At 42.5% G+C, this 13,844-nt stretch overlaps 1 protein-coding gene across 7 annotated transcripts in view; it reads right to left on the bottom strand.

Annotated features, from left to right (window-relative positions):
• Positions 1 to 13,844, bottom strand: part of CBR4 (carbonyl reductase 4) — a 232,346-nt gene that overhangs the window by 14,103 nt on the left and 204,399 nt on the right. For 3 of the 7 annotated variants that reach the window (XM_086962412.1, XM_086962413.1, XM_086962418.1), the window contains one exon: positions 4,386 to 4,572. The exons of 2 other annotated variants lie outside the window; for them this stretch is intronic. In XM_086962412.1, the coding sequence (XP_086818538.1) occupies positions 4,394 to 4,572 (179 nt within the window). In that variant the 3' untranslated portion in view covers positions 4,386 to 4,393. Of the gene's footprint in view, positions 1 to 4,058; positions 4,085 to 4,385; positions 4,573 to 13,844 lie in introns of those variants that run through there. 2 more of the 7 variants (XM_086962414.1, XM_086962411.1) reach the window with 1 other exon arrangement.

The raw sequence follows: 13,844 nt of genomic DNA on the forward strand, positions 1-13,844 counted from the left end.
GACCTGACCAACTATAAGAACGCCTTGATAGACTACCACCAACGCATAAGATCTACAAAGAAGACCTTCATCCTGAACATAATCCTCACCAATTCCAGCAACTCAAAGGAACTCTTCAACATCATTCAGCAATTCACCAAGCCCAACATTGACGCCACAGACGTCACGCCCTCCGAAGACCTCTGCAACAAGCTTGGCTCCTACTTCCACCTGAAAATCAAAGCCCTCTATGACAACTTCAGCGAGCAGACTCCATAAACCACCCATACCTCCAGCCGACCCACCATCACCGCCTGGACCGTTCACCACCGAAGAAACCACCACTACCAAGAAGAGCACCCACTCAAGAGCCAACAAGCATCCTGGGACATTGCTCACTCTTCCAAGATAGCCTGGCTAATGAGGATTATGAATCTGAAACCGGTCCCAGGATGCTTGTTTCCGGTCCAGGGAAGACATGGCTTGGCAGTTCGGGCTGTACTGTTCCCATGAGGCACAGGGTCAGACTGATATGCACATGGCCATGTCTGAACTGGGGTGGTGGAGTGAGATAAAGAATGGTGATGGATTAAACCCAGATCAGTTGAATGGGGGTGAGTGTTTGATTTGCTCAAACGCTCCGTCCATCATCCCCTTTGGTATTTCTTTGTTCGCCCTAAGTTGGCAGGGACTGCCCAGACGTGGGTCCCTTGCTCACTCTACCACTGGATTCAAGATAGCCTGGCTGATGAGGATTATGACTCCTAAACCGGTCCCAGGATGCTTGTTTCCGGTCCAGGGAAGACATGGCTTGGCAGTTCGGGCTGGACTGTTCCCATGAGGCACAAGGTCAGACTGATTTGCATATGGCCATGTCTGAACTGCGGGTGAGTGTTTGATTTGCTCAAACGCTCCGTCCATCATCCACTTTGGTATTGCCTTATTCTGCTGGGACACCATTCCCCCTACTTTACGTGAAATAAGATGAAACTATTGATTGTTATAGGATTAGATGAGACGTGGCTATAGGAATAGCACTATCAACATTAAACCCTGATGCAGTCGGAGGTGAATGTATATTAGTGGTCAAACACATGTTGGCTTCTGACGAGGTCAGGAAACGTGGCTTATGTGTATGTCAAGAAATGTGGGCTCAAGGATTGCAAGAAGCCTGGAACAAAAATTCATAATATCACTGGATTTGATTGTTGACCGTTTTGTAAAATTTGTGAGTGCTCAGGTTTTTTTGTTTGTAACTTGCAGTTTTGATGCCTGGCCCGTGGTTTTATGTTGGGTGGTATCTTTATGAATTATATGAAATATCCGTGTAGGATGATGTTGAGCATCTATTTGCCAGAGATGATGTCTTCACATTCCTTGCGGAATCTTTTGATTCTGCCTCCTCCAGGAGTTGTGTGGTAGGAATGGTATGCCAGGGAGTCACTTGGTAACGTGAGCAGCTCCTTTTGGTGCTGCTCTTATTCCTTCTGCAACGTCGCATAAGGATTGGCTCTGTTGCCCTGTGCACTGCCACTTTGTTGAAGTGGGGTAGGGTGGGTTGGTTGCTGTGCAGCGAAAGATACATGGAATGTTCCTGCTCACTCGCGAAGACATTCCACATGAGGAGTAGCTTCTGCTCTGAAATGGCAACTGAAGTGAAGAGCGCCCATGTATTTTGCTGTGCTGTTGTCTTTTGTCGTCCTCTGGAGGAAGTCATACACTGATGTCCCAAGCAGTAATTCCCCTGTGAAAGGTATATTGAGCTCTGCTGCCTGTACCTTCTGCTTGAAACCAGACACTTTTAGCCAGGCGTGCCTCTTGAGTGTGGCTCCTGTGCACAGTTATCTGCTAGCAGTCTTTGCAGCATCCAGGGCTGGCTTTGGACAGATGTTTTTTATTGTCTCTCCCTCCTGTACTAGTGCCCCCCCTCTTTTCCGATAGTGCTGGGGGAGATGTTGGAAGAGGCTCTCAATTTCTGGCCACTGCTGTTGGGGAGCATACCTGTCAAAGAGGGCGTTAGAGTTTGCCATTCTAAATACAGATTTTTCAATCTTCCTGCCCACCACATTCACCCGCTTGCTCTGTGTCAGATAGTAGGACTAGTAATGCTGGGATGCTGGAATTCAGCTGTCATGTGCGCCATGATGACGATAATGGAGTTTGTGGTCACTGATCCTCTGATATAGGATGGGTACATTGTGGAGAGTGCATGCATTTTTTATACACATGGAGTAACCACCTTTGCAGTTGTAGTATCTTTGAAGGCCTCCCTTCCTTGGTCTAGAACACTAGGCATCTTCGCATTGTTGCCGCTATGGAAATTCTCTGACCTAGGAGTGTGCTTCTACACATGTGCCATGGCATAGTCTGCCCATCTGTCTTTGCCACATGTTAAGGGTCTTCGGCTGGAACACCACGCAGACTCTGCAACTCTCCAATGCATGGTCCCTGGGCAACAACAAACTGCAGTCTTGGCATCAGTTCTTCTGTGCCAGTTTGTGGTGGCAATTAGGGCAGAACCTGAATGGAGTATGTGCAATATCCTTGCAAAATTCTCTGCATCACTGGGTTGAGTGCCTCATGGTCCTGTGGGGTTACCCGGCCTGAGCTATTCTCATCAATTCCTATTCATCCTCCTCAGTGTTTGTCAGTGTTCTTTGGAGTGTGTAGGTTTTTCTCTGTGTTTTCTGCAACAAAAAAAATAAAGGCTTCTTTTTCCCCAATCCGTCTGACACTTAGCTCTCCTGCATTCAGACCCAATAGCAGAAAATAATATCTAAAGATGGCAAACATGTAAGGGTTCTTCCAGAGCGTGTGTCATAAGTGGAGGAACAAATCACCAAATGGTCAACGACAACAAGCACTCCAAAAAAAAAAAAAGAATAGAGATAATTCCAGACCCTACCACTAGACGGCAAATCAGATGGACTGCATATGAATCCAGAAAGATTCACTCTACAAAACACAAAGGCTCTGTAAATGCACCTCATTCCAAAATTCAAATTGCAGCTGAAGAATGCTGAGTTAGTAACACTTTGCCTCAAGATGATGAATACTGCAGACCAAACATTGAGACATCGACAGGTGACAGAACTTTCCTACGTTTTATAAAAACTCCAGGAAGCCGTGCAGCATACTGCTGACATTAATTTGTAATGCTTGACTTGATTTATGAATGCTTGCATACATTAGTCATTCTTTTACTGGGCAATACTCAAATATAAAGCGCATTTAGAGTCGGAATTCTGTGGCATAACACCATGGGGCACATTATCAAGGGCCTTATCGCCGCTTTAGCAGGACTTTTTCCCGCTAAAGCGGCGATATTTTTATCGCCCTATTAGCAAGCTATCGCTAACAGCAGTTAGCTAGTTGTTGATAATATGCCCCCATGTTCCTTGGAAGGAGCTCTGCTCCCGGAATATAGTGTACAAACAAAAATAAGTCTGCAAGTCACATACTTAGCCCATCTTTATAATAACTTAGCATGATTACATGAACGTTTTTTACATTTAACTCAGTCACGGTAGAGATAAGTGCAACGAAACTGTTGGTGGCCACACAGCGTTTTTTCCCCTCAAAATTAGAGGGGTATACAGCAACCATGTGTTCCACATCACAAGACATCAAATATTAATGGTAACATTCTCATTAAGATTCTCCTTTTCTTGATACAAGCTTTCTACTTTTAATATAGATTCCGGTTATTATGGACAACATTTACACAACTCAAAGCATAAAAAGATGTAAATGTGCTGCGCACGGTTTCTCCTCAATATGTAGCAGACTCTTTAGTGATCCACAAAGCTCTCTACTACCAAAACTTCAGGAAATCTCAGTTGTATAGTTCCTGCAGTATTCCAATACGCGAAATGTGCATGTGCGCCATTTCCATCTGAAGGATCTTTTGCATGGGGCATGTTTAAATTAGCAGTTAATGGGCATTATTAACACGTATTTCCTACTATGTAAACCCCCTCCCTATACACCTCTAGTACACAGGGACACCTTCGCATCCTTTCTCGACCTAGCTAGAAATGTCCTTACTTCAGCCTTTACCGGAACCCCACTTACGTGATTTCCCAAGCCAAGGTTGGAAAGAAACCTGCAAGAAATACAGAATCCTTAAAAACTTAGTTGTCCATGAGGGTTCAGCAACTTCAGCACGTCACCGCACCCGAAAACGGCCCGACCCTCACCTCCAACCCAACCCTTGTGAATTCGCTAAAGCAGGCATGTCGGTGGCCATCTGCAATATTAAGTCTATCTTGCAAATGTAAAATGATACCTATTCTAATTCTGTAATTCAGGGTGTGGAATTTATGCATGCAGCCTGGTTTTTGCTTTGATAGCCTGTCAGGAAGCGACGAGAGGTATTTTACTGATAAATGACATTTTCCAGTTACCGAGTCGTTTAAATGGAAAGCTGCAGGCCTCCGTCCACCAGCAGTACATGGCCTGTGACGTAGGGCGCCTCGAGGAGAAAGACCACCGCCTGCGCCACTTCACGAGCTTCTCCGAATCTTCCAAGAGGGATTGCAGCCTTCAGCTGATCCTCTTTCAAGTGGGCTGTCATCTCTGTATGGATGAAACCTAGAGGAGAAGAAATATAGCTCTCGGTATAACTGCAATCACTGCTCCACTCGTCCACAAAGAACCTGGTAATGAAGCAATTTATATTCAACTCTTTATTTGTTGCACTCATAAAGGTCAAGAAACGGGTTTTATGCATTTACTAATTACATTCAAGATGAAGTACGAGAGAAAAGGACTGGAGATTAACGCACTTAGCAATCTTTAATCATAATAACAAATTCCATTTCATAAGGCTTTCTCGTGGTCCGTAATGATCTTCTGACAGGAAATGCGTCAGCCAAAATGTAAATCTTTACTGAAGAAGTCAGCTGTCACATTTCTTATCTACTAGATTTCTAGAGCAGTGACAACATGAAGGGAATATCCGTCCACAAGCGAACTAGCACAACAATGGGTTCTGGCACGAGTAACAATGAAGAATATTTTTGCTAGCAGACCACTGAGATGCTGTACACGTATTTTAGGAGCCCACTTCATGATGCAATATTACCGTATGGGAAAAAGAGCTCCTACTCTACTAGTCTGGTTTGTTGACCCAGAATCTGCGTACCTGGATTCACAGTCTATCTGGACTCCATCTGTCAGTCAGGCCCTGCTCACCTCAACCCACATAGTGCAAATACTCAGCTACATACACTGTGATGTGCAGCCTTAGCCACAGCTTTCAGACTCAGAGCCATGTACTCACCACCATAAACCATATCCTGCAAATCATAATACATACAAATACCATGTCCTGCAAACCCTCGCCCATACCCAGGTCACACTGTCTCGTTCTGACCATCACCCTCGGCTATAGACTACATACCCTCACCGCCATGCTATGCACAACATAGGTTCCTTATATTATCAACCCTTTCACTTCACAACATAAGTTATGCTCTGGATACACTGAGACACAAGCTGTTCACTCGTAGCTACGCTTAACCCACCAAGAGCAATACTTTGAACATTCTGAGCAAAGAAGTCCCCTGGTCATACTCTGAACACCCTCATTCTTGTTCTAACCACATGCTGGGCACAGGTCTACCCTTAAAATCCTCAACATTGCTCAATTATGATCTGCATTCTCCTACACGACAAATCCTCACGCCTGTGCTACACATCCCCAGCCAATCTGTGAACTCTCAAACACACTGTAAACAAGCAAAGCCTATATATCTCCCGCCCCACCTCCCAAACACAGCACAGCTCCGGTCAGGTCCTGGACATTCTCTGTAGACTCCCAGTCGATATCTGCACATGGTACACCTTCTACCATTCCCATCTGTGGTTTAAGGATGGCAGAAAGGGAAAGACCTTCTCCACTTGAAAGATCCAAGTCTGCAGAGGGAGGGTTGGGAAAGCAGGGAAACACAGATTTTATCATGTACATTATTGTAAGATTCAGATATTATTTTATTTTAATGTTTTCATTAGTGTTGGGTACCTATATTATATATGTATGTTATGTAATGGGTAACTAATATAGTCCAATAGTGTCATAGAGAGATTCTGGTGACACCATAAACTACGAGGATGAAGACTGACTGCATTGCAAATGCCACCAGAGCCTGATATGGCAATATAGGACAACATTAAACGATATATATGTCTATATATATATTTTAATTGGAAAAAACCGAAAGGTTACAGGGACGTTGTAGTTAGGCTGACATTTCACTCGTACAAAACCACAGAAATTCTGCAGTTTTAGTTAGCTGAGCTAACTATAACTCGCCTCCCGCAATGCACTGCTTATGGCCTCACATATTACATCACTCATGACATAGTCAGTGACATCACTGATGAAATCTGGCATTGTTTCACCGATCTTCATCACATTTTCCCCAAAAAGTGTCAATGTAGGTTCTGGTTTGTCGTGTAGTATCTACAAATCTAAATAGGATCTGCGCGTCTAGACAACATAAACTAAGGGATGTGTTCAAACTCGTTCCAGACACCCCCGAAGGATATGTACGTCTGTAGACCAGCTAGCTCACAGCCCACTATAAGCCCCACAACCTTACCAAGGAGCGAATAGTTTCTGGCAACCATCGAACATGACAACCCTGACCCCTCAGGGACCGTGGAAACGGTACAGTACTTTTCTTAATCATATTCAAGACATGAATCCCATGTACATTTATGGTAACACAACTCACAGGAAACACCAGTCTACGAGATTATACTGACATTTTCATTCAATTTAATAGTTTGTGACAATGTTTCACTTAATACAATGTAATCAATCTGGCTTTTAGTATAAACATGCAACTGTTGACCACTTTCTAACATTTATATGTTACACAGTTAGGTCATGATGGTCCAATTCTTGAAACATCATTGATGGTAAAGGAACATGGCAGCCAACACGTGTTTAGTTACAACCGTAACTTATTCAAGGCTTGAATCTATGGAGGTATAAATTCTCAAAGTAGTGTAGTTTGCCGGAAACTCAAATACATAAGTGGTTGTCACAGACTATTAAATTGAATGAACATGTCAGTATAATCTCATAGACTGGTGTTTCCTGTGAGTGGTGTTACCATAAATGTACATGGGATTATTGTCTTGAATATGATTAAGAATGAGAGATAAAAATATTGAGAGTGCCGAGGTTCAATCCTTCTATTCCGAACAGAAAGTTGTGGCCGCCATTTTATCGATCGGGAATGTTTCCTGGGTCTGAAAATTTCTGAGAAAGTTAACATAAGAGGTCAGAGTAGAGGTACTCTGATCCCATGTTTGAGAAATCGGGGTGCTAGTGTCCACTTATGTGTCCAAAATATATTTTTTTAAAGGCGATATTCGCTATGACAATCGTGATCGCCAGCGCGGCCCCCTTGTACCATTGTGAGGACATCGAGAATATCACGGCACACCGCGAATATTGGTTGGAATATAAAAAAAATATATCAGTGAATCATTAATACATATTGTTATTGAGATTCTGATAAATGTTTTTAAAGAGGTATTTCTATAGTGAGTTATTTACTGTGATGATTAGAATCAATTACATAGTTATAATTTTTTTACCTGTTGGTGGCTATTGAATTCCTGCTTTTGTTTTCTGCATTCGTGACGTAACTACGGGGATCGCGACAACCAATGTCATTGCGATATCCGGAGTCACAGAAAAAACGGAAAATAGGTTTTAGAGTTGGTTGTTCTAGAAATACACTTGAAAAACATGATTTCAGAGAATACTGCAAGTGACCCCTAGTGTGTAAAGTACTGTAGTATGTGTGGATACATCAGTTTTACACTTCATGGAAAAGGCGTGTTCTTTTACAAAGCTATGGCCCTTACCAGTGAATCAGGTGTAAGTTGACCCTTGATGTAGGTTGGGTCAAGAGGTGAGGGTTTGAAATTTTTATCAACCCTGGGAGTAATATTACCCTAGCCCTGATTAAGTCATTAAATATGTCCTGCGTGTGCCTGAGCATATCCATTAGCGTTGGTTAATACTGCACTGGGCGCTGATTGCAAGAGAGTTTTTCTAATGTCTGTGTGTGTAGAGGCACTTTATGGTATGTGGCTGTCCTTCTTATCAGATCATGATAGGTTGTCGTGTCATCAGAAGGGGTAGGTCTACATGGATAAAAATCTGGATCGGTATTATCATGTGGCTCCGTATCATAAGTATCCCAGATATCACCTTGAGGTAAATTGTGATCTCCATCCCCCACCATCCCCTCCATATGAATGTATGGAACCCTGTGTGTTATAGTGTGAACTGGAGAGAGTTGTGGAAGAGGGGTGTGCACAGGAGGCAGCAGTGGTGAAGTGGTGTGCAGTGGACTAGTGCTCTGTCTTTCGTCTTTGGAGGAAGAGGCACAGGCAGATTTATGGGTTCCTCAAAAGACAACTGTCTTTTAGCAAGTTGCACCCCAAAGTGAGGGGGTCTGACGAGGATACGTCCTGTGTCAATGACCAGATGCTTTTGTCAAGAATCAAACTCTTGTTGAAGTCTCTCTAGCACTGGTTTTACTGTTTCTACAGAGGGTTTCGAAACGGGTGGGTGTGAGCGACTTTTGGTCGACATCTGCTGTGGTCGGGGAAAAGGTGGAGGGGGCACATAACTCATGGGTTGCCTTGGAGGAATGTCCTATTCCATGTCGGACCCGGAGCTCGGGTGTGGAGAGCAACTGCCCTCATCTGCAATCCACAGACAAGCCTCCACCTCAGTTTCGGGGTCTTTTGATCTAAAGAGATCCGGCATAGAGTCCTCCACTCACATAGAGTCCTCCACTCATGACATCTCCATTCTTCGAATCCTTCGATCTCTGATAGATCGAAAAGACCTGCAGGCTTCCAAGGTCACCTCCTCGTGGTGGGGGGAAAGGCACATGTTACACACCTGATGTAGATCGGTGCATGGACACTTGTGACATTTAGGGCAGAAACAGTAAGGCGCTGTTCCATCAACAATTGGGCATTGTTTGTCTAGAAAGCCAAATAGAAATTCCACCCAGAAGGGTGAAGGGCCAAGCGCACCACGGCTGAATCAAGTCCCCCGGATGAATTCGACATCTATGTTAGTAATAGGGATGTAAGTATCGAATTGTGTTCGAAAACAATGGCAATGGAATTACAGGAATGACAGAGAAGCACTAATTTGAACTCATCGGCGGAAAAAACAATCCAACAATGGAATCAAGGACTATGCAAATTGCAAGCAAAAGGTCAAGTCACAGAACTTCATGACTCGAAAAACTTCTTTGAAGAAAAACAACTTGCACACTTCCAAACCCAACTCTAGATAGCTTACTTATGCTAAACATGTGTATCTACAGCCAGACTGCCATCAAACATATACATTCATACATATATATCAACTGATATATGGAGACTTATTGCCTTTGTTAAAAAGTCACAAATAACTATAATCAAGTGTATATTTTATAAATTCACACATGGCATTGCTTGATAATAGAGATTGTCACTAAATATTTTTAATAAAGCATTTTTAACAAAAAACATTTAAAATGTCAGAGTTTTTTGTTTCAAGCCACAAAACGCTGTCATAGAACCAACCACACAGGTGGCCTTGCAGTCCAGTGGAAGAGCATACAGTTATACAGGGTCATGCATTTAATGATCAAGGAGACTTACTATGTCTTTTCTTTTTATGTTGCTGGGTGGCTGCTGTGCTCACTGAAAACCCTCCACAACATTATAAAAATGTTGCTGCCCCTGCCTCTTCTAGAGGCACCACCAGGATTTAAAACTATTGCTAAAATACCTCACAGGGCATTCTGGACTGCTCCTCGTCTGAAGCAGTGAATAATAAATTAGCAACTCACCAGTAAAACCCCGCCCTGGAAGATGATGTCCCTGTGGTTTAAAGATGGCCCAGTGAGGTGACAAGCAAGCCCTCCTCCCTATTAAAAATAAAGTGGTCTGGGGTGGGGTGGGGTTCCCTGAGCCTAAAAAGACCTGGGGAGTAGGTCCACACGCCCCTTCCCCTAACTATTAAAGACTCGTCACAGGGGATGGGGTCCCCAGGGCTTCAAGCAGGCTCTGGGATGGGGCCGGGATCACATGGGGCCGCTTATTTTTTATAAAGTGGGGAGCGTGTGCTTTTTTTAAAAAACTGGTCTGTGGCTCCCCGGAGGATCCACAGTCATGTTTAATAATAAAAAAAGGATTAAAAAAGCAAACAAAACCATGTCTGGTAAACCTAGGGCCCACTCCACCAGGTGTATATCTGCTACTGCTGCGGTGCTTAGTAACATCCGAGTTACTGAGATTTGCAAGGCTGAAACTTGGAGATCATTTCACACCTTTATGAAACACAATTGCCTTGATTCAGATGCTACAGCTGAGGCCCAGCTTGGACAAGCATCTCTAAAGAATTTGTTTATTCGGATTTTACTTTTCTCCTTTTTTATCTCTTCCTTTGTGGAATCTTTGTGGGATAAGTTTGCAAATCTATTCAGTGCTTATGATTATCAAAGGAGACCCCATGAGAGAGACAAAATTATTTCTTAACTGTAATCCGAGTTCTCTCTCAGTGGAATCTCCATTTAAATCATAAGCAGCCCCGCTCTTTCGAGATGGAAGAAATAATACACGTATACGACCACCAATGATGTCATTTGAGATGTCATGAGTGATATCATAAATCATGTCATAGAACATGTCATGAGTGATGTAATGGGTAATTGAGAACGGGTTTTGGCCCTAAATCAGTAAGGCTAGGCCAATATATTCATTGTCAAAAACAGACGAGATGCCAATACTGATAATTAGTCCACAATTCTTTGTTCACACGTTGGATCAAATAGTAAATTAATTTTTCATTTTCATACCAATTCTGTGAATTTCTGCATTACCGACCAGTATTTAGCCATCTGGCCCGAAATCTTTAGTTTGTTAAATTTGTTGTTAAATTTCGTCTTTTGTTTTCTATTAAGTGTAAAGCCAAATAATTTGTCTATGATTTAGTACATGTGGTTTATGTGAATAATTGAATTTTGTGGTGTTGTGTTGATCAATAAGTGATCTCCCTGAAAAAATTGATGGATTTGATACATCATTTGGTATGAAAATAAAAAATGAATTTACTATTTGATCACAACGAGTCCAACGTGTGGTCTAACAAAAGAATTGTGGACTAATTATCAATATTGGCATCTATTTTGTTTTTGACAATGAGTGATGTAATGTCATAAGCAGTGCATGGCAGGGGCGCAAGAAACTGGTGAATTTCTGTGTTTTTTTTTTTAGTTCAAAACTTTAATGTTGTCACTGACATATTCAGCTGACTTTAATGTTACAATGACCTTTGGTTTTTTTCAGTGAATTTTTAATGTTTTTTAAAACATAAAAAGAATTTTTTTTTTCATTCCTCACTATAATTTTACTTTAACCTTAGTTGTTTTCAGTGAATTTCTAGTTTTTTTACCATTAAGAGATATTTTATTATGGCCGTGTGCAGTGGGGGTTTGGCCACAGGACCTTATGTTTTTTCGAGGGCAGGGAACACATACCCCCTTCCCCGAGCCTTATTAGGCCCCGGGGACCCCATTTACCAAGGCCACAATTTAAAGTAAAGAGCTGTGCTGCCTCCTCTTACCAAGCCTTGTTAGACTCTAGGAACTTCATACCCGAGTGCCAGTTTTTCTTATTAAAGGGGAGGGGCACATGGGCCCCCCACCCAAGCCTTATTAGGCCCTGTGGACCCCATCCCCAAGGACTGTTTTTTGTCATTAAAGGGGGGGGAGGACAAGCGGCCCCCATCCCCCAGAGCCACAACTCAAAAAAATTGGAGGGGGACTGCACTGCCAGCCCCAAGCCTTATTAGGCCCTGAGGACCCCACCCCCCAGGGTCAATGTTTTTGTAATGAAAGAAGGGGGGGCTCTAATTTTTATCTTGACATGTTTGCTGTCTGTTCAAGGACAGTGGTCAAAAGCCAGTTTGTCTTTTTACTTATTGTTGCATATCTTATCCTGGAAAATGGTGTTTACTTTTCTTTCTCCTATTACAGTTAGAGGATTTTGTCAAGTGAGATGTCAGACGCTCATTGTGAAACAAAAGGCATTTACAATGTCAGTTTTCCCCCAAACACACAACATATAAAATAGCTTGTAAGGGAATAGTACAAGTATTTCAAAATATATCAGGAATGAAGAAATCCTTTTTTCTAATTCTGAAGTGTGATGCAAACAGATTTAAAAAGGAGCACAATAAATCAGAACACTTTGCTGCACTAATAACAAATATTTTCAGAAACTCGATTTCCAAACATTGTAAACTATATAGTTTTAGCAGTAAAACCACATGTCAGTGAAAAATGTTGGGGCCCTTTCAAAGGAATATCTGGTGATTGCACATAAGTATGCTACCACTTTATGCTTCAGGTATGTACTTATTAAAAGTGATAGTTTTTAAACACGATTTGAGAAACATTTCTGCCCCCGTTCTAAAGGCAATGCAGTTATTGAACTAAGAGGCAAGTCAGCGGTGTGTATTCTAGTGTGGCTATATTTTTAATATTTATGGAGCAAAAGTTTTGTCTATTAAATCAAACAAAAGTTTTTTTTGTACAGCAGACATGCTGAACTTGCCTATTTGAAGGTACTTCATGTGTGATAATGAAGATAATGTTGGCTCAGCAAATTTAAATATTTGCCCAGGATCACATAATTTGAAACCAGTTTAAGGGTCACAAGCAATGTTCCTCTAATTTTTTTCCTCTGTGTGCTGCCGTGTAGGGTCTCTGTGCGCTGCAGCCATGGCTATGTGCGCCAGGAACCAGACCACGCATGTGTGCAGCGCCAATTATCACTCCAAACTTTTGCTTAAAAAACTGAAAAGACTGTGCATTTTCACACATACAGCGCCAAGTTAAGCGTCTTAAGGCAGATTTGCAATTTGAATACACACGCCATGATATGAATTACACAGGCCAGTACACTTCAGGTTTACAAAAGCACAAGACTCCAACTGTGGTACCATCATAACATTGTACTGAAGATTCTTAACTGTAGCACTGTTCATTGGGTGGGTAAAAGGTTGAGAGCCTACACAAGATAACATATACACAATAAGTTGTGGAATGGAATCTTCTTGCTGTAGTCTGCAGTGTTCATCTTCATTTGGCAATTTCAAATCAATAAGTGCCGGGGCTCAAAGCTTAGCTAAGAAGATGTGCGTTGTTTTCTGTCTTCGGCCCTGGATGGAAGTTTGTCGAGGAAAAATATGTAATGGTCCACAGTGTGCAGTAATGATGGAATCCGCAAAGGTTCACTGGACTCTGGTGCCCCAGAGTTGTTTCTTAAGAGGTCTGGAAGGAAAGCTATCCCAGTGGCAAAGTGAGCAAGGGACCCATGTCTGGGCATACCCTGCCAACTTAGGGCAAACAAAGCAAACATGCTTTACATGACCACCAGTTAGAGTACACACAGTAAGACTTATTTTTTAAAGGCACGTGGAAATTAAGAGATTTGCAAAAAACTCTCAGGATGTTATGCCAATGCATAGATTCAAACCTGGTTCAACAGCTACATAGTTGGCAGGTCTGGTTGTTACACCACGTCCTCTGCATATCAACATATAGGAACTTGAGATACAAGCCCTGAGGGGTCAGGCAGTACCTCTAATGGGCATGAGGACTTGGGAGGGGTATTGGGTGAGGGCACCTACAGTCAATGGCTAGGGACAGTACACAGAGTGTCAAAGCATAGTGATGACACCTGATCTGTCCAACATGCCTTCACAGCACATAATGGACCCAAATGACAGAGAGGACTCTCAGGACAGGGGTGACTAAAGAGGCAGG

This window comes from Lissotriton vulgaris, chromosome 3_1 (genome assembly GCF_964263255.1).
Source record: "Lissotriton vulgaris chromosome 3_1, aLisVul1.2, whole genome shotgun sequence".
NCBI classification, from domain to species: Eukaryota; Metazoa; Chordata; class Amphibia; order Caudata; family Salamandridae; genus Lissotriton; species Lissotriton vulgaris.